A 24,735-nucleotide genomic window follows, 5' to 3' on the forward strand; every position below is an offset into this window, starting at 1 on the left:
GACAGCACTACAGAATCGCTGAACATGTCAACGCCTACTTTCGAACAATTCGATATCTCGCTAAAAGAGTCTATTATATGCCTGAACAATACTACAACTCGCCTGAACATGTCAATATAATCCTCGAAAACCCCTGTAAGAGTTAGTAATGAAAAGTATGAAAAGTAATTTTCATAGACCAATATTAGAGATTGGGCAAGAAGAACCAAACAAATACGGAAAACTCTTTTGCAGAAATGATGAGAGTTGTTAGGCAAAATTTTGAATTATCCTGGCCATATCCGTATCACCCATGTGTATAGCAAAGTTCCATTTGAAATGCATAAACCCTCTTAATCATAATAAAGCTCAACCTCCCTCCTTATAACCTGCCGACCTGTTATTTATGCTCCAAAAACACCCCAAAAAGTGCCTTAGCAACAGGCACAACTTTCAAGCTAAATCATCTCCAGAAATCTCCTCCCGAATCTGAATCCGAATGCGAGCGGACAATCGTTTGCCAGATGAAAATAAGCTTTTCGCCCCAAATCCCGGTACCTCCAAAAGCCAACCACTCCACTCCAACCAACCAACCAACGGTTCCAATCACTTTCTTCGATCGGATCGCTTTCGCGCAATCGAAACCAAACGCATAACGCGACTCCCGGCTAGGCTAGGAAAGATAATTACCACTTGTAGAGCAATCCCTTCCGGTGTCATCCGGCGTAGTGTTCGTAGGACCAGCAGCAGCAGCAGCAGCAGCAGCAGCAGCAGCAGCAGCAGCGTTTACATTCGTACTACGGCACACCTCCGGTAGCTCATCGTCCTGCTCCTCCTCCTCCTCCTCGGCCGTCGCGGTCATATCGCCCGCAGCACAGTCGCACGGGTACGGTGGCGGTGGGGGAAATTCGAAAATCTCATTAATTTTTACGCTCGAACCGGAACGTCCCGAGCGTGCCCGGGGTCGCCAGGGGACGGACGGTGCCAGCGGTTCTTCTGCCAGCGGGTACGGTGGCAGCGGTGGGGATGGAGTCACATAACGGTAAGCCGATGGTGGTGGCGCCGGTCCCTCCGCCGGAAGTTGCCCATTGTCGGAGGACGATGCTTCACGGCGATAATGACTCCGAACGCTTTTATTATCATAATTACAGTCGAGCTGGTAGTTCTCGTGCTGTTCTGCTCCTGCTGCCGCTGCTGCTGCTGCTGCTACTGGCCAGAACCTTTGAAGGTTATCATTAGCGTGCTCGTTGTACGCTGTGGTGCTGGTGGTGCTGGTGGTCCCGTACGCAACATGTGTCTCCCGGGCGAGCTGGCCACTCGCACCGTGACGCTCGCCGGGCCCGACCGACGCAGCGCGGTGATGATAGGCATCGGCTAACCCAACTCCGCCAGGCTCGCCCGGTGACATTCGCTGACAGACGACCGGATCCCTTGGAGATGGCCACCGTTGCTGCTGCTGCTGCTGCTGCTGGTGATAAATTTGATTTGAATTTAAATTAATCCAATTACGATTTGGCTGATTTGATACATTTAATGCTGACGAATGCGACTGGCATCGGTTTTCGGTGATCTGACGCTCGTCCAACGGTTGCGGTGTTGATCCGGTGTCGAGTGGACCGTCGCCCTCCACCGCCATTACCGCCCGCTCGTCGGCCGTGTCTGTAATTAGTTTTTCATTGTAATTATGAAACTCGCCGACCGACGGCCAACACCGGTGGTAACCGGTGCAGTTGACGTTACTGTCAAATTTGTGGTCTTGCTGTCGTTCGATTGGTGTGCTGAGGGGGGTGATGGCGGTCACTGGGAAGCAGGGCGGCACGGTGGAACCGGGTTGGCCCGTTGGTGCGTCCGGTGAGCTCCAGTTGCTGGCAGCCGGAAAACGTACCGTTGACGGGTCCGCCTGTTTGTCGAAGTAATTAGTGGTCAGCTGATCGGCCCCGATAGATACCGCCGTCTCCGCCGCGGGAGAGACACACGTCACCGACGGTGTGGCGCTGGCAGCGATGGAGTAACTTTGTTTCGGCGGTTTCCCCTGCCCGCTGGTGCACGGCGACGGTTCGTGACGTCGATCAATATTTAAATTCCAGCCCGTATTTGAATTTAAATTGAATTCGTGATTCGGCTCAACCGCATCGGCCTGCTGCTGGTCGATTGTCTCGATGCAGCTAACGTCCGTCACGGTCGGGTGGCGTTGCAGTGCGCTTCTCGGTGTGGTCCGGCCACCGGTGGAGGGTTTCCACTTTAACGGGGGCTTCGATTCGATGCCGTCTTGCAGCAGGGTAGCTGGTGGTGGTGGCGGCTGCGCAGGTCTCTCGACGCATCCCTGCACCGAGTGGCTGCGCTCGTGCAGCTGCATCTTCCCACCGTGAGATGGCGTGGTGCTGCGACGACCGGGCGATTCGAGGCGACGATGATGCGGCTGCTGTTGATGCTGCTGCTGCTGTTCGGGTGTAATTGGTGTGTCTTGGAACAAGCGAAGCATAGCTTCCAGCACACCGCTCGCTATCTTATCCATCGGCAGGTAGTACCGTCTCGGCGGCGGTTCAGGTGGATGCACTTCCTTCCGTGGCTGACAATCACCACCGTTCTGTGCCGGCACACAATTGCCATGCACGGCCGGCCAATCGGTGTCCCGGGACGTTGCCGGCAGCATCCCAGAGCTCTCGCTGTCATCATCTCGCAAAGCCGTACGATTAGCGTGCTGCCCGGCGGAAGTGTGACACGGAGCGTTCACCTGCGTCGTCGTCGTCGTCGTCGTACTAGCACTTCCGTAAACATGATTATCATTTTTATCCTCTCGCTGGTGGCCCGCGGGAGCCGCAGGCGGTGTAGAGCGAGGCCGTTGCCCCCAGTCCGTCAGCACGACGTTCTCCCGGTCGTACAGTGTGCGGAGCGGGTCAATTTTGTGCTGCCGGCGGATGCGCTCGTCAAAGTGGATGCTGTCGTGGCTACCGTACCGGCGGCTGTCGATTGCAAACTCACCCTGATCTGCGTCCGGCAGCGCATCGGTCACGGCCGATGGGGAGGGATGGCCGGTGCCCGGTGACCGCGGAGGCCAGAAGCTGTCACACGACCGGTGGCGTCGTTGCAGCGGGCGACGATTAATCTTGAGCACGGTTTCACGGTCGATGGACGGGGCCGCTTCGTGCGCCCTTCGTACTGGCTGTCTCGAGCGGCTCTGACGTCCAACGGCTGTTGGTGCCCGGCGGGAGGGGAGAAGAAGCCAATCGGGGATAGGGAACGAGAGCGATAATAATGTAATATATAATTAATAAAAATTCGTTCGCATTGCCCGACGAAAAAAGGGACTTAAAACAAGAAAAAAAGTACAAAAAGTCTAACACATACCGGTTGGAAATGGCGAACACAAATACCCTTACACAAACGCGTGATAACTGCACTAAAACACTAAAACAAGGCACTCAAAACATTTGTCTTTAAATACACACACACCACACTTTCACACATGCTGGAGTGATTTATCGTACAGTTTATTAACACCCTTATCCTTACAATCGTATCGTATGGTGACAAATGGGAGAGGTATAAACAATGAAACAACGATCCGAATCGGCACACACACACAATTAGAACTCGCCATTACTTTACAATGTGTTAAAACGCTGTTCACACAGTTAGGCAGTGTGTAATTAATTCCCATCTGCCCGTACACACGCAAGGGGATTTTGCAATAAAAGTTGTTAAATTGTCCAGAAAATCCTCTCCAAATGAGCAATTAACGATCCACGAACATTCCACCCCTGCCTGCCAGCGCCACGCAGTGCATGGAGGTAGGTTTGGCGGGGGATTTGGGTATAGAATCACTCTCTGATAAAAACACAAAAATTCTCCCACCGGAGTTCACATACGGCTGCACCGATGCGCACGTATTGGTGCTTTCAAATGCACTCAAAGCAGCGTTCTACTGTGAGCGACGCCTACTCGATTATCGCGCCACATTGCAACAGCGCATCCGCCCGCTACTTCCCGTTGGCTTGTGCTGACTTTTTCCCCGCGAGCTTTTTGCCGTAATTAATCGCCCAAGATGGGATGTGGGTGGGAGGGGGGGGGGGAAGGGGTTAGTTGCCAATTTCGCCCGAAAGGTTTTGTCTCATTGACCCAGTTTGCCGGTAGGTTTGCCAGTTGGGGTGAGCAATGAGCAATGATGATTGATTGAAGTGAACGCATTCGGGTGGATTTGAAGTTTGAGATATTTTTTTGAGGATTTTTGGGTAAAGTTTTTGTTCCGTATTGTAGCACAAATATAAGCCTTAATGTATTTACTCATTCAATCTCCAAAAATAGCAAACAATCGAATTAATGTCTCGATTGCGATTTTCCCCTTAAAATAAATCCCTCGCCTGGCAGAAGCGGAAAAGCAATTCCACAGTGATACAGAAAATAAAATTCCAATCACATTTATCGTTCCACGTTTTCCTCCACTTGTACCTCATTTTCCATCCCCCACAACACTGGAACATTCTGTTGCCCGCGACCCGTCGGCGATCGATCGTGATAATCGATTTGATTAAACGGCCTCTGTTAAAGTTCGTGCGATTCGCTTCCGTTCGATTCGTTGGGCAATCTTCTCTTTTTTCCAACCCATTTCCACCATTTCGCTTCACGCGCACAGCAGTACAGAAGCTACAGGGGCCCGCGCAAGTAATTAACAAGTGTTGTACCAATTTCACGCATCATCATCAGCAGCAGCAGCAGCAGTATCATTCTCCTGCCTTATCCAGCACCAGCAACCGATGTTACACGGTGCGAGATAAACCGAATTGGCGCTTGGTCAGCGAGCAAACAAGGAGGGAGTGTAAAAATCCCGTGCGCCCGAAATGATGCTGCAAACTCGGGGATGTGTTTCGTGCTGTGCTGTCCTGTTTGCTTAACAGTTCTGTAATGGGGGGGTGCGATTGAAGGTATGTTTGGTTTCATGTTTTTGATTAAACTTCGTACTGTCTGGTTTCTTCCGACGCTCGAAGAGTGCACTGTCAATTACATTTGGTATGATAATTTTGTTTTATTAATGATTAAATGTCACAAGATGGGCAAAGTTTTGACAAGGCTTGTCCCCAACTTGTTTTTTCTCTCATAATTATAATGGTCGTTTCGTTTAAAACTGCACACGAAAAAGCCCTTTTTTACAAGGCAAAGAATCAAAAAGCATCATCGATAATGCATCTCGCTTGGCCGGGTCCACTTGTAAAGCCAATCCACTTGTAATGGATTATGAGTAGGTAGCTCGGAGTGTTTCATAATTATCATTTTCTACCCCTTTTTCTGCTCTTTTTCCCGGTATGTTTCTTGCTCTTTCTCTCTTACTTACTCTCTCTCTGTTTCTTTCGCTTATTCTCTGTCTGACCTCATTTGCTGCGATTAATGCCGAAACAAGAATTGACTCCAGCTTATCAGCACGTGCCTATCGCCATCCGCACGCGGATTGCCGGCACGATCTGATTTCCTTTCATTCTAATTACATTTTTCATTGCATCGCAATGCTCGGTTTCTTACGGTACGGATATGGATTATGGGTTTGTCTGGAAAAAATGGTTTTGTTTTTCTTCTTCAACACCACCGCGGTAGGATTGAACCAGGCGTAGGCTGTGCCAGTCGCGAAGCAATTAAAATAAAATGCTGCTAATCGTGGCGCTGGCAGGAACGAAGCACAAAACAACACAACGCAAAAAAAAAAAATTGCGCAAATAAGAGTCCCTCCCCGCGTCAGCGATCGTTACGGCGATTTGCTTTCTGGCATAAATAATTAAAGGGGTTTAATAAGGTTCAATGGAGTGAACCTTTTTTTTTTTTTTGCTTACCCATTTTTCCACTTTGGTTTTGTTTTCGGGCTGCCTGTGTAACACCGCGCGACTGTGGAACGGTTCAGCGCGTATCGCTTATCAAAACGGTGGCGTTTTAATGGTTCAACGCCTCGTACACCGAGCGATCGAGTGTTTGGGCGGAAAAGCGTTCGAGAGTGGCTGGGAGTTTACGTTTTTGCCGCGTTCATTTGCTTTCATTGCCTACTTTTGCTAATGAATCGCGCGGCATTGCTATGCGGAAGGGCCACTGGCACTTAAGCAGAAGCATGCATACATTAGCGTGGCATTGTTTGTAGCCGTCTTTTTCCACGGGAGAGGAGAGATCGTCCCGTTTGTCGCTTGCATGATAAGGCAAAGTGTGCGAAAAGAAAAGTTTGAAATTTTCGCTAAAAAACTGAAAACAAAAACCACCATATTTCTCGCACCCGATTGACACATTTTCGATGGTACGGCGTGTCATCCCGCACTCGGGTGACCAACTTTTTGACGCCCCAATAGCTGAAGCTTCAGCCCGAACAACTAGCCCGTATACATATCCACTTGTCGCTTTATCTATTTTTCTATCAAAGTCAAAGTCAGAGAAGCGGAGAGTGCCTGCAAAATCCATCAATCAATAATACCCGACCGGACCGGTTGATGGGTAGGCGGAAATCACTCAGAAACGCCCATCCGTCAGTCTCCGTGGTGTACCGGGAACGCTCAGTGTACCGAGAATGCTGCGGTACACTGGCCAACGGGGTCCTTTCCAGAGGGAGCGAGCCACCTAAAACCACCGGAACTTTAATCAATATCACAAACAATCGAGTAACTGTCAATTGCCGGGTTGCCCGATCCTTCGTCAAACTCTGCTGCTAGATGGAATGGCTGGGGAGACGTTGGCACATTGGGACATTGACTTTCGTGTGTAGTACATTGAGAACTGCCGCTGAATACCCATGTCAGTGAAAAAAAGAATGTTGCCAGAGTTGCTGAAGTTAAGGAAACTGTTGTTTAAAGTGTTTGTTGAAACAGTTCCCCAGTTCAAAAGCGTTGTAATATGTTGGAGTTATGATCACGTTCAAGAATTGGAGTCACATTCAGGGTTCTGCTCGGGTCAGGTGGAGTACAATTTGTATCCCATTTCAAGGACAATGACAATGATTCCATTTCAGCGTTAAACGAATCGTATGATATTCAATTTTCCACCAATGCCTCCATCTGACGTGGGCGTGCAATTACAGCTGATGGTCATCGACGTTGATCGAAAGTGATTGAGGCTACCGAAAACGCGCTTACAGTCGGTTGAAAACGCTACCGAAAACCACATCATACATCGAATGCATCATACGGTGCGGTTGTTTCTAATCACTCTTTCTCTTCCGTTCACACTGCTGTCCCTGTCTCGTACCTTTCCACCCTGGGGACGTAACAGTGCGAAATCAATCAACGGTCTGTACATTGCAGGCGACGACACTTAAGCCTCTGTTCTGCTGCCGAGGCTGCTGCTGTTCTGTCTCTCTGTCTGTCTGACTGTTGGCTTTGACCGTTTGCAAGGGCGGCTGTTAAGCAGACGCTTTGCAGCACGCACCACACTGTGGTGGATCTCACCTACACATGCACGGAAACGCTTATTGATTGAACTGCCTTGTGGCGGGCAGGGCTTGGAACCAAGGACCGAAGGGGATTGAAAGTTTCCCGCCTCTCAACCAACTTGATGTGAACCATTTGGCAAAACCGGCGGCGCAAATGAGAACGAGACGCAACCATTCCGCCAGTTTTCGAGAAGATGCTCTACCGGGGAAGAACCACACGGTGGTGGTGTCCGCTTGCATCCTTCGCAGCAGATTAGAAGCCATGGCCCTTTCGATGTGTAGCCGGAACCGAATACAGCAATACAGACGCCTAGCGACGGCACTGCTAGCCGGCTGCCAGCAGCCCTCAAGGCAGGTATCCAATTACCGTCAATTAAACGCGAGATAAGATAACGAGCATCGTATCTCGGCCGCGCGGTACTTTACCGGCTGGTGGTTCTGGCCCCAAACTCCCCCAGAAAACCCGGATGGGTTTCCGATAACGCGGACGCAATTGAGCTTTCCTCGTACGGTGCCGGAGCTTGCACTGGGGCTGATCGGATTGAGCGATTTCGAACGGAAAGTTATTTAAAACTGTCCGGCGGACGGGCGTCTAATCAGTCCTTAGTGTGAAGGAGCGACACACAAGCGAAACGCGTAGGGGGAAAAGATGCTTTCCCGCCGTAAGATGTAGCAGCTGAACGATCTTTCCTAAAATGAGCATCGGTACATCGGTGGCGCTTGGCAACGGGGCAAAAAGGAGCAAGTCGGACAGATTGAGTTATGTTAATTGATGGTGCGCAGGTCGGACATTGGTATCCACCTTTGGCCGGACAGCTAGCCGGATCGATAGCCCAGTGATAGCCGCGATTCGCCGTACGGAAGTGATCGCGATGCACACAGTAAGTAACAGCCAATTAGTGATTTGAAAAGGGGGTTGGAAAATTGTATTAGAGTGTGACAGAGCCGAGACAGACGCTGTCGCTGGCGCTGGCATGTATGAGCCACGATAAACGAGCACTTATTTACAGACACGCACACACACACACACACACACGCCAGGGCCAGATCGTAGTGATTCTTTCGTGGGAATCGGTCACATGATAGACGTCTTTTTAGAAAATTAGTGAGGTTGTCACTTGTTGCAACTTTGTCGGTAGGACGGAGTCGATTTAGGACAGCTACTTACCGGTGCCGCGCGACTTTTCGCGTTCCTCCTCCTCGAGCGCAGCGAGCACGGCCGATTTGGCCAGGCTCGGCGGCTTGGTCGTCGATGGGTCATCAAAGTCGATTCTGGAGGGTGTTGGACAAAACGGTGAGAAAGACGATTAATTTGCATACTAATTGTTTCACGGGATGTGAGTTTCGTGATGTCAATCGAGGGTTTAACTAACAGAAGTGGACTGGTGGAGCAGTTCGAAGACGGAATGGGTGGTTAATGGAAGGAGCTTTGTAGAGGAGATGTATCGATACGTTTGATTCGTATAATTCATGGTGCCACACATGATTTAGTGGAGCGATACAGTTATTGCTTATGGAATTGATAAGGTTTTGCATGATAACTTAGTTTTGGACTTGCCTAAGTAGATTTATGCATCATTTGATCATAGTTTTGACATTCTCTGGTATCTCTTTCTTGTCTGTAACATAAATCTACTTAAACCAGCAAATAGTTTGATAAGTACTAATAGAGGGCGCTACAGTAGCTCTACTAACGAGTTGATTTACAATTCAGTTTATTCGTACAGCTTAAACGTACTCTTGTACTGTTACTGTTTGTAGCCATCTTTGGCTCAAACAAGCTTTGCATCGAGCAGAGATGCTGACCTATCCCAGCTCATCTCAGTGTGTGCCATCCCCTTGGCACTTATACAGCTCAGCATTACCTACGACCTCAGTAATCACACTCGAAGAATTATTTTATCAGCTCAGACTTCAGCCACGGCAGGCACAACAATCCCCGTCGACTGTCGAGATTAAAGAACCCGTCACAAAAATAGCACAACACAGCGTTGAGGTTCAACAAACCGGCGGCGGCGGCACCCGCTACGAGACTGCCGAGATTGCCTTGAGCTGTGAAACATGTTGGCCCGCACCAAGATCACCAAATAAATCAAATTCCACCGTTCCCCAGTTTTGTCTGCGTGGGCGCTGAAATGTTGCTCTCGTCCGGCGGTCAAAATAACGCCGGCGAAAAGGCAATTCCTGCTGGCCCAAAAATTTCCACCCGACGAAAAAGGCTTACAAATCTGGAGACCGCCACCAAGTGTGTGTGTGTGTGTGTGTGTGTGGGTTTGTGTGCATGAGTGGTACAGTTGGTGGCAATGTTCGCTCTCCGGATGAATCCTTTTTCCCTCGTCACGGCACCCGTACAGTGATGCGGTATGCCGGGGGCTTTGCAGCGCTGTAGGCTGCACTATCCCGAGCCCAAGGACAGACGACCAACCCACACACTGTGGCCCGTTTGCTCGCTGCGGGTGAGCCGGGGGTTTGCTCTCGGTTTGGGATGAGCCAAAAATATTTTAGGAACGTGTCCGCTTGTGTCTTTCGTCGGTGCTCGGACTCGGCGAATACGGCCGTGGGTTCGCTTTTGTCCTTGATGTAAATTGAAAAACTGGAGAGCTATAACCACACAAACACACACACACACACACACACACACACACACACACACACACACACACACACACACACACACACACACACACACACACACACACACACACACACACACACACACACACACAAGAGAGGGCGAGAGGAGCACTCGTGTGGTTTTATGGGCGAAATTGGCCTCTAATCTTTAGATTACAAAATAGATGAAGTTTGTGACGGCCGCAATCATTTGTCGCCCGGGACTCCCCACGGTGTGGCGTGCAGAGTTGAGCTCGGTTTCGGACACTGGACAGCGCATGCAGATGATTTGAGATGCATGGAATCTGAATCTGCACCAGGAAATTGATTTATTCACTGTAAGATCAGAGACTGTGACAAGATGATTTGGGTGTGTGTTTTGTGCAAATGTTAGAAGATAAACAGAAACAACAATCATATGCAAATGTATGTGCAGAGAGTTTGTTATCAGATTTTCAATTAAATGTTCTATTCCAAATTCAAAATAAACGCTTCATCAAACAGAGTCCAGCGAGAAAGAAACAATCAACAAAATGCATTATTAAACTACTTCTCGGTGTAACTGTCCCTCCCCGGTTGTCGTTTCACGCCTGGAGTAACGGTAATTTCTCCGCTTCTCAATTAGTTATGCGTAACAAATCCACGATCGATTACATTAGCAACAAGACGACGAACCTCGCCAGCTAGCAGACGGGGGGAGAAACTTCATCCCCAAACACAATTACACACGCGTGGCTTGCTGGTGGTGAGATGGGCCTCCCCCCGCCTTGTACACAGTGAAAGCATTCTTTGAAAAGTTACCGGCACCGCAGTGGATGGTTAAGGGTTGGCTCCGTTTGGTAGAAGGATTGGCTGCAGGTAAGGGCCGCACACGAGTGGAATGTGTTGGGAAAAGTTTTATTCATAGGAAAACTCCTTCGGAATGGACAAGTGGAGTCGCACCTAGCGCTGTGGAGTGGGGGAAAAAAAGACGTTCCTTCACGAAGTGGAGGGCCGAGAGACGCCAAAAATTGGGACGTGGGAAATATGGTGGGCCGGTTTTTGCTGCAAGAAAGATGGGAGAAAATATTTGCTTATCTAATTTACAGACGAAAGTTTGCTCGTTTTCCAGCCCGGTGAAGACACCTCGTGCTCGTCAAACACTGATACACGCAGGCACACATGCTCCACACATACGAACATTAGTTCCTTCCCGGTAAGATGTCCTCTCGCTTGGAGTGTGCGAGCACGTGTGCGCTTCACTCTTCATAGCCCATAGCTGCAGCACGGGTAGCGGAAAGTGTCTTAATGTTTTTGGAGCAAGTTGTTCCACCGCCACTGCCAAACCTTCCCCTTGTGCCATGTGTGCGACGATTGAAAGGTTCCATTTGGCCTGCGTACTGCGTCTGCTAGGTAAGAGTCGTGGGATTGTTATTTGGAACGGTGATAGTTGGGAACCAGTCTACCGAGAGCTAGTAGATTTTTAATACAGCATAACGATCGCCACCGAGGCCAGTGCCAGACGCCAGACACCAGCCAACACCCAGTGGGAAAATGAGGAAGGCGCAAACGGTGGTACCTCTGCACTGGGCGACGGAGAGAGATCCGGGTAGCGGCCGCTCCGGTTTCCCTTTGGTCGGTGTGAAACAGTGCGCAACATATGCAAATAACCCTTCCCTTTATGAGGTTCGGGTAAAGTGATATATTTCTCTCTGCTAGATGTTTCCCGCTGGTTTTCCGTGGGAAGCTCTCCTTCTCGCAATCGATTCCTACTGCAGAAGGTGGAAGTGTGGACTGCAGGCATGTGTGTATGCTTTTCTGCCCCACCCCATACCCAATCCGTTCCGATTCGGCCTTGTTCTGCTCCCTGCATCACCCAAACCCGGGGGGTCGTAAAGGAGTGAAGAATAATTCAAAAACTTTTGCGAACGAAGTGGAAACTTTCCATCGAATGAGAAACTGGTAGCCGGAGGGGCGGCGGTGTTAGTGGCGGTGGCAGCAGTAAGGGCAGGTACAGAGCACTCGAGTAAAGTTTTGAGGAAGGACTTTTGGCACGTTGTGCTTTTGCTTTTGCAGTCTATAAATCATTGATACGATAAATCTTTATCAGACACTTGTCGGATTAGTTTACAAACATGACAATTTTCTTGGCCCTGCATAGCGTTCCAAGGGGGGAGGCGCATTCGTGGAAACGCGGCTGTGGGGGAATTGTGTTGAAGGATCGATTTATGGAGACGAAGGTGAGGGTCTGCGTAGAGTATGCATTGTGTCATTATTGCTGGATGATTTTAAGACCGAAGCGCGCAATGTAAGATGAAGTTGGTGCTTTCCATGTCGTGAGACTATCTACCAAGCCAGTTGTGAGTTCAGATCTCTTACAGGACAAGCCCTCTTTTTATCGAAGTAACCACTTTTTTCAAGGTACACTAATTAGTCACAGATCTTCAAACCTTCAAATAACTGACGGTGGTTGCGTCAAATGAGACGAGAAGGTGCATGTTGTACATTATCAACTAGCTGATAGCATATAACTTAGGTGAGCATTTTGCAAACAAAGATGCATTGTTGCTTTAATCCTTCTACCGATGATTTTGTTCCACAAAAGATCGTAGCTCCCTCTTCAACTGCTCCGTCTTCATACGGCCGCAAGCGTGTGCGTGTCTGTCTATCCGCCCAGTGCCAAGCATCCGCAGCCATCGTCCGATGAAACGATCTTTGCACTCACCAGAAACGATTACGGATTACATGCAACGGTTGAATGAAGATATAAATCCATCAAGATAAACATTTAGATATTCCACACGACTACCCGGGTCGCTGGCCGGTCGGCGTGAAGGCTGAAAGTGGGACTAGATTCGGGGCTCGTGACTCGTGACCGTAAAACGGAAGTTGGTCCGGCTCCTTCTCCCTTACACCATTGGATAGGGTCACGGTTTAGCTAAAGTAAACCAACCGTCCAAAGAGAGCGGCTTGGTGCTGGTGTGTGCGGGCAACAATTTAATCACCCCTCGTACCGTACGAGACAGGTCGTTGAGATGCGGCGGAGTACGTATGAGAAGGTTACAAACGTGCTGTTGCTGCTGCTGCTGCTGCTGCTGCTGCTGCTGCTGCTGTGTCTATGTGCAATAAATCATACCAGGATTTACTTCCGATGGGTCCCGCATGCACAGGAATTTGTCCATCGATCGAGCTGGCCCCGGTTCCCAGCACTAGTTAGGGCACTGGGCCGAAAGTGGTTCTTTTGTATTATCGGCTACCATCGCACTACTAGCCTGGGTGAGCAATTATTTGCTTCGTAGAAGAGGTTCATTTAGCAAAGTTAGCTCTCTCTCTCTCTCGATCTCTCATGATAGCTCATTGGCATTAAAGGTAAAGTTCCTTCGTATAGCAAACACACACACACGCTCAGCTCACACACAGAAGCATGTGCTCGGGGTTGACAATGGCTGATGGTATGTTTGAGTTTATCTTTCAAATAACAACTTCTAGCTAAGGTCTACGAAACGTTTTGAATATGCTGATAAAGTCACACAGCGTAAAATTCAGTAAAACGAACATGAATCCGACACAGTACGTGTTTTCATAAATGAAAAATGACCTGTAAATTCAAAAAAAATAAATTGTCATCCATCATAAGGTCATACCATTCGGCACATGCTCGATAAAATGATTTTTGATTTATTATGTAGCCGTCCCCCGTGAAGCAATTCTTCATCTAGCGACAATAATTCACCGGACGGCAAGTTTATGTTTATCTTTTCCCACTATCTCTCGATTGTAGCGAGTGAATCTGTTGCAAGTGAACCTTATCAAGGATGATGTCACGGCGAACAAACAGTCATAGTAGCAAGAACATCTTTCTAAGGCTAGACACCAATTTACGACCGAGAAAGAGGCAGCGATCTACGCACCAAACACGTAACCATTTCCTAGCAAACAATGCGCACAACTCTGGAGAGTCAATCAAGCTAAATATTATCTTTAAATCACACCCATCAAGTGGGATGTTGTTCCCTGTCTGTCGGCACAGTATGTTAACAGTTTTCTGCCCCGATGCGTACAACTCCCGATCCATACATATCCGATGAGAAAGCAGCAATGCCATCATCCATCCAGCTCGCTCTCGCTCTCTGCCCAGGACCACCTTCACGAAAAAGCCCCAAACATGTGTAGGCAGACGAGCTATTGTCCTTTCGGTTTGGTTTCCTGCTGCTACTGGCTGGTCGGTTTTTGGTCTAGCATGGAAACCATAAATTCCGTTTTAATAGCTCGTAAAAGAACAATACCACCGCACAACCAGGTTCACACTCGAGCATGATAACGCAGTTCGTAATTTGTTTTTCGGCGATTAACTTCGAACCGATTTCCCCTGGGGGTGTGTGGGGTTGAAGAGAGCGTATCACACACCAACACACCAGGACACCGGATGGTCGATCTGTGTTGCTCGTGCGTTTGGACTTTTGGGGTTGGAAAATATGGAACACCACTGCCCATGAATCGGTAAGGTATTCTTCCAACCGAGTGGCGTTGGAGACGAAGAAGCATGCAAAGGTCTTCTAATCCCGGGATTGAATTCTTCCATGTTGCCAATGAGCAAGCGACCACACTGTGTGTGTGTGTGTGTGGGCACTGAAAATTGTCCGGACTTACTTCATTATCAATTCATCCCTCCGGTTCACCGGGTTTACCACACCTCAAAAGCTGGGCCGGCGCACGGTCAGCACGCAAAACCACTGCTAAACCGGTGCACGGTGATTCGTCTTCATAAACATAATAAAGCAATTTTCCCAGAGTAAATCCACCTCCACCTTCCCTCATTGTGCTGGGGGTGTGTGCGAGCGGTTCTTGCCTGTGTGCGCGTTGGGTATGGCGCGTTAGGGGCCTATCCTTTTACCATCAACATTATCAACCGTCAGCGCGCGCGTCTTCCTCTAGGGAGCCCGCGCGCTGGACGATTCATCTGTCCACCATGTAAATGCAAGCCATTTTAATCTCTTCTACAGGCCTTCGCCACATTTGTGTGTCCACTACGTGCTGGTCATTATGAGGGAGGAACCGAAGAGGAACAGCACAGGACGTCTCTTTGCGTAGCGACTTGCTTCCCATTGTCATCTGAAATCTGTTGCAAAGCTCGAGCAATTCGTCATCTCCCGCACACCGGACCTGGGAGGGGGGAAAAGTCACCTGAGCGAATGCGAAACACACAGAATGACGCGCGGGGAGCGGCAAAATGGGACGGATCGTACCTTTCCAAACGATGCGGTGTGGTGTGACAGTGGTACCTTATTTCCGTGTCCGTCGTGCGTCATAGGCGACCCTTCCTCCGCAAACAAATCGCTTTCATAAATTACGATTCATAATCCAATTTTGTTAAAACCTTCACATGCGGTCGGTGGCCCAATGACTGGGACACTGGGAAGATGATTCCGGTTGAACGAGGAAGCAAAGGGAAGAGACTTTTCGGAGCTCTGTTTTGTATGATGAATGTACAGGACGCTACTAGGTCTAAATATTAACATTCGCAAGGACGTTTATGAGCTGTTGCTGTAGGAATGTTAAGAAGGTTTAAAGGATCTAGCAGCAAAATCTTACGCATTTAACAATATGGTTTCGGTGGTAGCTTTTAGGGGCTCATGCAAGGCGAACTAGGTCTGCAACGCTCCGTAACGGCCAACGACAATTCCAATTAAAAAACTGCAGAGATAATTACGGCACCACGTACGCCCGGCTCGATAACGACGCTCAACACTGCACTCATAAATTGCATCTCTACCACGTTCGAAGTAAATTGGCTCTTGAAGTATTAAATACTGAATTCAGATCGTCTCAGCCAGTCCTCTCTGCTCCAGTAGACACTGTGTGCACTGCTCAACACAAATTGCGATGCTATCAAACCAGTTTGCCTTATGAGAGCAGTTGTTTGATGTCAGGCCATGTCAGCACTTCAGGCACAACAAGCATAGTCCCTCATTGGGCGCATCGCATTGCACAGCGCATAACAGCTCTTGATGAGTTCGATTGCATACTGAGCTGCTTGGGGGGGTGGGGACTAAAGCAAGTTTGATTTATTTCCAAAAAGTGTTTATATACGGTTCACTAGCTTTGGTGCAGAAGAGAAGTTGTTAACTCGGTATGTGCAATCAAAACAAAGTTGTGGAGCTCAACGGAATTGTGGCAAAACATTCCGAGCACGGATCCCGAATTTTCCCAGAACTATGTGGCAAATATGCAAACCATTTTCAATATTCCTTTGAATTATGGCCATAGCTGAAGTGCTTGTCGTACATGCAAACCCGGTAACTGTTGAGAAACGTTCTTGCATTCTTTCTGGTATTGGTATTTTACTGTTGTGTGGAATTTATGGAATAAATTTTGAGTTTAGTGAATTGCTTCATAGAATTAAATCGATTTTTCGTGGCAGCACAGTATTTCCAAACTGTCTCTAGTCACTAGCAAGAACTATAAAAGCCCTCATGTCACATCTTTTGTCTCGTTCAAGTAACGGTTTTCACGGAAATGTGACTTTCGCAAAACCTACCTCCTGGGGCTACGATACTGGGAAACTCGTTGCTGATACGCCATCATCTTCACAAGCACCTTAGTCCGCACTGACCACTATCAACACAACACCTTCGTACAAACGCACACAACAGTCACTTCCCTCGAGGAAGCCGTTCGCGTACAATCCAAAAACTATTCGTTAATCGCTGCCCTAAACTCGTACACACGTTCGATCGTAAGGGACTATCTATTCGCGAATTTGCGAACCACAACTCTTCTCCGGATACGGAGCGGTGGCTTCTCAACCCAACCAAACAAACAGGAAACTGAAAACCGCGCGTGAAAAATTCCACCCAGAAGCACCTCAGCAACACAATCCTTTGCGCCCAGTCTCGGTTGGGGATGTATGCGAGATGTGATTGGATGAAAACAAAAAATCACCAACTTCCAGTGGTTTCACTCGCGAGCTCAGCGGCGGCGGCTGCTGCTTTATGTCCGGATCGTTGGATCGTTTCGCGGAAAATGCGATCGGCTTCGATGCGACCGGGCCTGGGTTGGTCGGTCGATCTAAGCTAAGCCGAGGTGTGAATCGGTTTGAGTGAGAACCCGTCAGACGGATTTACTCACCCATAATTTACCACACCCGCAATCGCATGTGGTAGCAGTGCACAAGAAGGGGCGGGTTGTAAGATAGTAACTAAAGTCATTAGCAGCGGTTGGTGTAGGTGGTGAGCAGTGCATATGTACCAGAGCAAGCAACAAGAAAAAAAGAGCTCTCTGTACGTCACACGGGAGAGGGTCGAGAAGCAATCGGCGTACACTTGGCGTACGGTAGGGATGTAAGTGTGCAGGTTTTAAAAATACACAACCCGCTCCTAGTGTGTCATCGCCGCTACTCGAGCAGAGCAGAGCAGTGTCCTTAAATGTAGTTTGAGTTTCATTTGGAGGATGTTACTTTTAACGGTTAAAAAAACCCACACATCAAGCACACCGAACTAACGTCAACCGTCATCTGGACAGCTGATTTCAAGAGCACTGGTAGATGATGAACCCGCCCGACACCGCTTAGTCATTATTCGCGTAGAATGTTCACGGGCACGGGGCTGGTATTCTACGCCTCGCGGGGCATACCTGTCACACCGTGGGCACTATTTTGAAACGCGCGGTCACTTCCACGGGCAGATATCCAATACGCCCGTGGTTCTAGAAAGCCGGAAAAGAGCCGCATCGGCTGAGTAACGTTTCCTTCCGTGCACGTATCGCCACAAGCCGCGATACGGCCGCCACCGTTGTCGCGCTTGCTTTGCTGATATATTTTTAAACATATTCTTCCGAGCCGGCCTGTGCTCCTCTTTGGCATCATCCAACAAGGGGTGATTGTTTGTTTGGCGTTCTAATAATAGTACCATGACTAATCGTTTCCCCCTTATTCATCTTCCAACGCGGTGTATGGCCGCGCGTTGCACATTGCACATCTCCGTGTTGTACAACATGTTGTTATTTTTTGTAAACCTCTCTAGACACAAGTGGATTGGGTTTTGTTCGTTTCGGTATATCTCGTATCGCTGATTCATAGCGATGGCAGAAACCTCTGCCCCCTGTCGCCCCCACCGGTTCGGTAAAGATAGGTCAGGTTGCTGTGCTCGCTGCTCGGTGTGACGAGACAGAGATGTGATGTGCAGCTTGTGTACGACAGAAAAAAAGAAAAGAAAAGAAAATAACATTAAGACATTGCCGCGGGGGATGATGTTATCTGTGCTGTGCAGTGATGATGCACAAGCAGGAGCTTAACTCGCTATTATCGGTCGTTCGGTTCGTTGTGGGTTATGCGAGAGAGAGATGCGAAGAAAATAGAATGCCCTTAAGTGCATCGTTGCATCGCTGCGGGGTAAAAGAGGGATTTAAAAGGCGAGAGTAATAGCTGATAGTGGTGCAAGTAATGATGACTCAATGTCAGTAATTTGTTCCACGAACAGATTCTCTTTGGTGCAAGGATTTAAGCTTGCAGTGGTCGTCAAGATTGCGGGAAATCTTAACCAGTATCAGATCAATCTATTAAGAACAATTGAAGGCAGGAAATTCTATCAAATTGAATGGAATGGTTTAAATTTTTAATCAAACTCCCAACGACTTTCTTCCCCATTTCCGAAAGAGTTCTATCCTACCGCTCTCGGGAAGCTCTATTTCCGGTTCCACTTCTCCACCAGTCGGGGTTAGTTTGAGCTGCAGCGGCACATTATGATTGATAGTACGTTTGACGAACCGGATCCATTATTGCCGAAGGAATGTTCTAGCAATTTCCTTGCCCAGAACGATAAGCGATACTGCGTCGTGGTTTTATTCATTTTCCGTCAGCTTCCGTCAACCGTGAATCGAGAATGCCCTACCCGCTTTTCGAGCTATTCCGGAAATTAGAGATAGAACAGAGCTACTAGATAAATCATTTAGCAACCGAAATGATATTAAAGGGAGGGAGGACTGATTGTTTTTCTTTTCTCGTGGTGAAACAAAGGTACTGGGTTGTTGGAACCATTCTTGAATTCTTTGTTGGAAGTTGGAAATACAATTCCTGTTAGAGAAATTTCCTTAAAGCTTGGGGTTTTTTTTTCGGTACTGCACACAGCGATTCGGTGTGTAACAGAATATCGACATTAAATTGAACCTGTTGTTTGCTTTTTCATCGTAAGTTTGGTTTTTGTTACCATCTTCCGGGAACTCCCTTTCCAAAACCAAAGCAAAACAAAAAAGTTCTCCATTGTAATGACCTACATAGAACTGTCCTTTGCTTTTTCTGCCAGTCGTCACTCAACCTCCAGTTTGTCAGAGGCACGCCAGTAGCATCGGCGGAAATCTCTAGCAAGAGAGGACAAGACATTATTGGCTTGGTGACTAATGATTAAATTTCCGTGTGCAACTTAATTAACCTTTCCCACGTTTACACCCGACCCACCCGATCTACCCAGGACTCGGGCTGGACACAGTTCCATCAAGATACCGAGTGAGAACAACTCAAACGCACAAACACAAAGTGATAGGAAGAGAGAAAGAAAGAGAGAGTGGGTGGTAGTGTTCACGTTGCAATTGGAAAGAATCTCTCGGAAGCGAGACGACCCCAAATCGACCCCACCCCTCGGGCCGGGTGACAGACTAACGATCGTCGTTCACATTTACACTTCCGGCCGATGCGGAGTCAGTCCGTGTCCGCGCACCGGGCAATGTTTTGCATTAATGAGTCGCCCGCCTCTTCGCCCAGACAGAGCGGACCAAGGGGACGGTTTTGCCTCCGGCGCTGGCCATTAATCCTAATCAGGATGCCGTGCCGTGCAGGATCTTCCGTACCCACACACAACCACACACACAGCGCAGGCTTCGGCAGACCCTTAGTGATTCATTTTCTTTTCATAAATTCCGTACCGGAGGCGAGGATTACTTCCATCGACCCCGGGCCGGGATCACCACGCGTACCGGGCCGCTCAACAGATCGGTTTGATTCTGACCTTCCAATACAGAGAGTGCGAAGGAACAGGGTGAGACGAGGGTAATAAAAAAAGCACAGAAAAATTCGCTCTCTCTCTCTCTCTCTCTCTCTCTCTCTGCCTTCAGTCGGGGCTGGCTCGTCCGGAAACGGTGCTAATGATAGCCCGGTCGAGCAACTTCCGGGACCGATGCTTTCTTCGCTCGCCCGTGCCCATGGCCAAGCAAATGGGACGCCAAAAGTCAGCAGGCCGGCTAGTTGGATAAGAAGGTTCTAGACAGCTGAAGCACAGGTTCGGCTGCTACTGGCTGCAGCCGCTCAACAGGGGCGAGAAAAAATACGGCTCCATTCATCTCACGTTCAAATCTAATTAGCAAGAATGGAATTAATTGCAGCACTAATTAATTAGCATACATGAAATATTTCCCTGCTTTTTCTCACACTTTCGCGCTCTCTTCGCTGTTGTGGGGCATCTTTTCATCACCATCGAACGATGGGGGGGGGGGTGCCCCGTTGAACCATGCCGTGGTAGTAGTTCTGGGTGATTGGGCGCGTGGCTATCCAGCCCGAAGGATGGATCCCTGTTTGCGAGCGAGCGAATTGAATCAGTGTGCCGGGAAGACGCAAAAGCGCACCGTTAACCCGAACGCCTGCCAGTCGTAACCGGCTCGAACGGTGCTGATCGATGTGTATACCACCGGTAGTATGTACATAGCTGGAATAGTTTTTCGTTCGCCCGGCGTCCCGAGGTGTTACCGTTAGTGTCAGTTGACTTTATCCGTTTTCCTCCACCGATTTCTGTGTGTGTGCAACTTCGTATGGGTTAAAGTCAGCAAGAAGAGGGTGACCCGGGGCACGGGTACAAGTGTTTACTTTCCCCGTGTTGTCCATTCGCTTGTCTAGCTTTTCCGTTCCTGCTGGCTTCAAGTCCAGTGGGGATGATAACGGGGCAAACGGCACACCGTTGATGGTGTGGAGGATGATGATGGTGATGAGGATGATGATGATGATGGTGCTTAAGTATGTAAACACAGCGCCGAGAAGTAAATGACAACACTGGTGAATTGGTGCTGTGATTAAGCCGTGAGTGTGTACGTGAGCGAAATCGTTCACTCGGTCACTTCACGAACGACTTTGAAGGCATGTCGAATTGGCACCGGTCGGTGGCGTCGTTTCCTCATCGAAATGGACCGACTGCGTGCGAAAGGGAGGAAGAGAAAGGGGCTAATCTTGTTGCACGTCCCTTTCGGGCAGGGGGACTAATCCTAGGCTACTTTCATCAGGCACATTACTGTCGTCTTGTTAGGGTAATTTTAGCCGCTCCTTGGGCGGTATTACTTGTATTGGGTTGCGAAAAAATGTTAATTACTGTCGTGAGACGGCTTTTGTTGAGGTTTGTCATAGTGTTGATTGGACACATTTTGAATTATTTAATATTTTGAAATAATTTTAACGTTTGAAATCAGCTGCAAGACGTACCTGAGATCGCGTATTTGATTCGAGCATTTAATTTCATTTCACTTCAATTATTATTCTCTTATTTAAAACGAATTTCTTGAAAACCATAAACACACATTTGTTTAAGACACTTTGTGTATTTTCACCCTTACACCTCGTAAACTGGTTGCCGGAAGAATGAGGTTGCCTTTAGTTGGGAGGGTTTGCACCACCACCATCCACCGGCATAGTGCGACAAGCACATCGACACCGAAACTTTACCGAAATAAAACTTTCCCATTGGCATACTCCGAGCGCACGTACCGTGGAAAATCGGTGAAAAATTACACGCCTGCCCCTGCTCCGAACCTTCCCCACGAGAGCCTGCTGAATCCTCGCTCTTCAGCACATAAACCATTCGCGAAACGTGAACTGCGAATTTCCCGACCCCGGTGGTCGGATTGGTTTTTGGTGGTTTTACTGGTCTTGCTCGTTCTGTGTGTGAGTGTTGTTTTTTTTTTTTGTTGTTTTCGCTCAGACCCACCCGTTGTTCCGTGATGATGGTTTTCCGACAAAAAAACGAACCGTACCGTTTGTTGGGAACGGCTGGAAAATAACATAATCAACGTTATAGCCGTGCGGTTTGCGCCACATGAACCATCGGGATCGAATAAAAAATTGAAGGCGACCCAACAGGCGGGCAGGGCACGGGTCCCGGAGCAGTGGAACTCAGTCACCGTGGGATTGCTGGGAGCAGTGGGAAGGTAGGAAGGGAGGAGATGGTTTTGGATGCTGGCCGGACCGGGATGGTTCGGTAAATTTAAAATTCTTTTACCCGAAAGAAAAATATTTACCGGACGTGATTTATATATTGTGCCGGTCAGCGCGGTAGAGCCTTTTTTCTGCCTCGCCCCAGCCCCGTTTCATCCGCAGCTATTTGCCCTTGCTGCTGAAGTCAGGTTAGAGAAGCATCGGAATGGAACAACAAAAATGTGTTGAGCTTCGGTTTGGATGAGTATGGGGTATGGGTTTGTTTTTTCCTTTCATTTGCCACGCAGAACCATCAAATAATAAAGCTCCGAGCAAGAACCAGCGCACGGAAGGGACGCGTTGTAAGGCGACAGCGTTGAGTCCGCGCCGCGATACGTGTAATGGTTAGCAGAAACATATGAAGGAACGCACAGTCACACACTTACCCGACGGCCCCGTTCGACAGGAGCTTCAGTTCGCGGTCGAGCGTTTCCTGGATGTTCTTCTGCGAGTACAGATTGATCGGTGAGTTAAACTGCTTGTGCACCAGCCGGCGCTGCATCGCGGCCATCGTGGGGGTTGGGGTGAGGGGTCAAAAGTTTAGCGTCAAACGTTGCAATCAATCGGCGAAAACCGTTTCGTTGAAACTCTGCTTCGTTTCAATTTGATTTGCGCTCAAATTAAACAAATTGGTGATTGAATTATGGCACCCCGCCGAGAACCCGTCGTTCCTGGTATGTCTTCTTGCCCAACCGGCAAGGCAAGAAGAACCGGTGTGATGTCTTGGGGTAGTGTCGTGAGGCTCTACAGTGTGTAGTGAGAGTGAACATTATGTAAAAAAACAACAACAGATGAATTTACTTCGTTAGTTTAATTGCTTAAATTGCTCCATTTTTATAATAACCAGCTAGATACTAAACAAGCATGCATTATTGAAATTATAATAAAACTGTAAGAGTTTGAGATTATTTCAATTATTACAGAGAAAAAAGAGGTCAAAGTTAAGGGAAGGAATCATTAAATAATGCTTCAAAAATACTGTTATCTAAACATATAAATTGGAAGTGTATTAGAGCATGCTTCACTTTAAGTTCATTGAAAGAAAGAAGAGTAGAGAAGCTAAGAAAGGAGCTGTAGGCAGCTAAGCTAAAGTCATGAATAAGTATATGAATAATGGCACAATGTTATAACTGTTGTTTTGTTTAGTAAAACACACAACCCATTTGCTCTCTCACTCACTTTCTCCAATTGAAAGCAAGATTTATGGGACCAAAGTTTCGACTGCCTTCTCCCGGCGCTGACGAAGGTGAAGATTGGCCGGGATGATTTAATTGGAATTTCAATTCCGACAATCCGTCTGCTTGCCAAACCGTAAACCTGGTGGTCTAAGTGTGTGTGTGAGTGTGAGGGGTACCACATGTGCATTCACCGCACGAGCTGTGATTTCTTCATGATCAAAAGTTCACGTATGAAAACGTAATGCTTTCCCCCTCAAAACAGCGGGATTGATTGAACGTGATAGCCAAATCAATCAGAAGAAAACCCATTTGCCACTACCAGCGCCGGGCGTACCTACGTGTTGGAAAAGGATTGATGTTGGCGGAGGAGCAGATTTTGAAACGAGATATATGGTTCGAAATGATTTTGAATGTGAAACAGGTTTCATGCTTGCCGGAAACAGCAGCCGTGTTGATGATGAGCAAGAAGAAGATACTAAGCGAACTGCAGTGGGGGTTATTCGGATTCGTATAGCATTTGGCGTGTTATACTAAGCGCACAAAAGATATGTGAGTGCACCGATACACACACACATGTGTGCATAGAAATACAGTTGGAGCAGTGAGTAGCATGTATGCATATGCTTTACGCTTCCCCACCCGTGAACTGACCGACTGGAAGAAACAATGGTGAAAAGTATGAAGGCGACGGTGTAGCTTACGAGCGGGAGGGGCTGGATCGTGAAGCTAGGAGAAGCGACACAGGAATGAATGAAATTAAATTTCAAAATTAATTAAATGCATTATGAATCATGGCGGCGCGGTCTAGCTTTGCGCCTGCTCAGCGTGCCAAACGGTGGTGGTGACCGAAATCCGGATGTTTGAAAGGATGCGGCGGTTAGTTAGTTGCGTAGGGAAGGTTGGGAAGGTGATGCGATTATGTATCCCACCTACCACCAGCCCTTATTTCCTCTCGCCAACGCGTTGGAAAATTTATGTGTGGGAAAGATTTGCTTTCGACAGGAGGAGGAAGCTCGATATTGAGGCTATGGGTGGAATATTTACCGTTCGTCTCGTTTTACCACCATCATTGCCGAACCGTGGTCAAACAAATATTGAACCTGAAGGTGCGGCGGCCAACAGCCAAACGATTGATGCTTTCGGTGGAAGAGGTCAAAAGGGTACAGCGAACGGATCGAATCATCGACCCAGGCAGGGAAAGCAAAGTTGCGCAAGTAATCGTGGAAAATAGCGAACCACAATCCGGATGTAGCGCTTGTAGCGAGTGCAGAATGGAATGCAAAATATGAGAAAACATCATCCAACCCGGCATCCAACCACGGGGAGATGGAAGCCATTGTATTATATTCCACCTTGGCCGTGTACCTCGC

At 48.3% G+C, this 24,735-nt stretch overlaps 1 protein-coding gene across 11 annotated transcripts in view; it reads right to left on the reverse strand.

Annotated features, from left to right (window-relative positions):
- The window catches only part of LOC121593194 (putative mediator of RNA polymerase II transcription subunit 12), a 96,926-nt gene that overhangs the window by 66,564 nt on the left and 5,627 nt on the right, over positions 1 to 24,735 (reverse strand). For 6 of the 11 annotated variants that reach the window (XM_041915365.1, XM_041915360.1, XM_041915361.1 and 3 more), the window contains exons 3-5: positions 22,574 to 22,931; positions 8,541 to 8,644; positions 670 to 3,171 (exon numbers count right to left, since the gene is read on the reverse strand). In XM_041915365.1, coding sequence (XP_041771299.1) covers positions 670 to 3,171; positions 8,541 to 8,644; positions 22,574 to 22,698 — 2,731 coding nt within the window. In that variant the 5' untranslated portion in view covers positions 22,699 to 22,931. Of the gene's footprint in view, positions 1 to 669; positions 3,172 to 8,540; positions 8,645 to 16,502; positions 17,755 to 22,573; positions 22,932 to 24,735 lie in introns of those variants that run through there. The other 5 variants (XM_041915368.1, XM_041915367.1, XM_041915369.1 and 2 more) reach the window with 5 other exon arrangements.

The sequence above is a fragment of the Anopheles merus genome, chromosome 2L (assembly GCF_017562075.2).
Source record: "Anopheles merus strain MAF chromosome 2L, AmerM5.1, whole genome shotgun sequence".
NCBI classification, from domain to species: domain Eukaryota; kingdom Metazoa; phylum Arthropoda; class Insecta; order Diptera; family Culicidae; genus Anopheles; species Anopheles merus.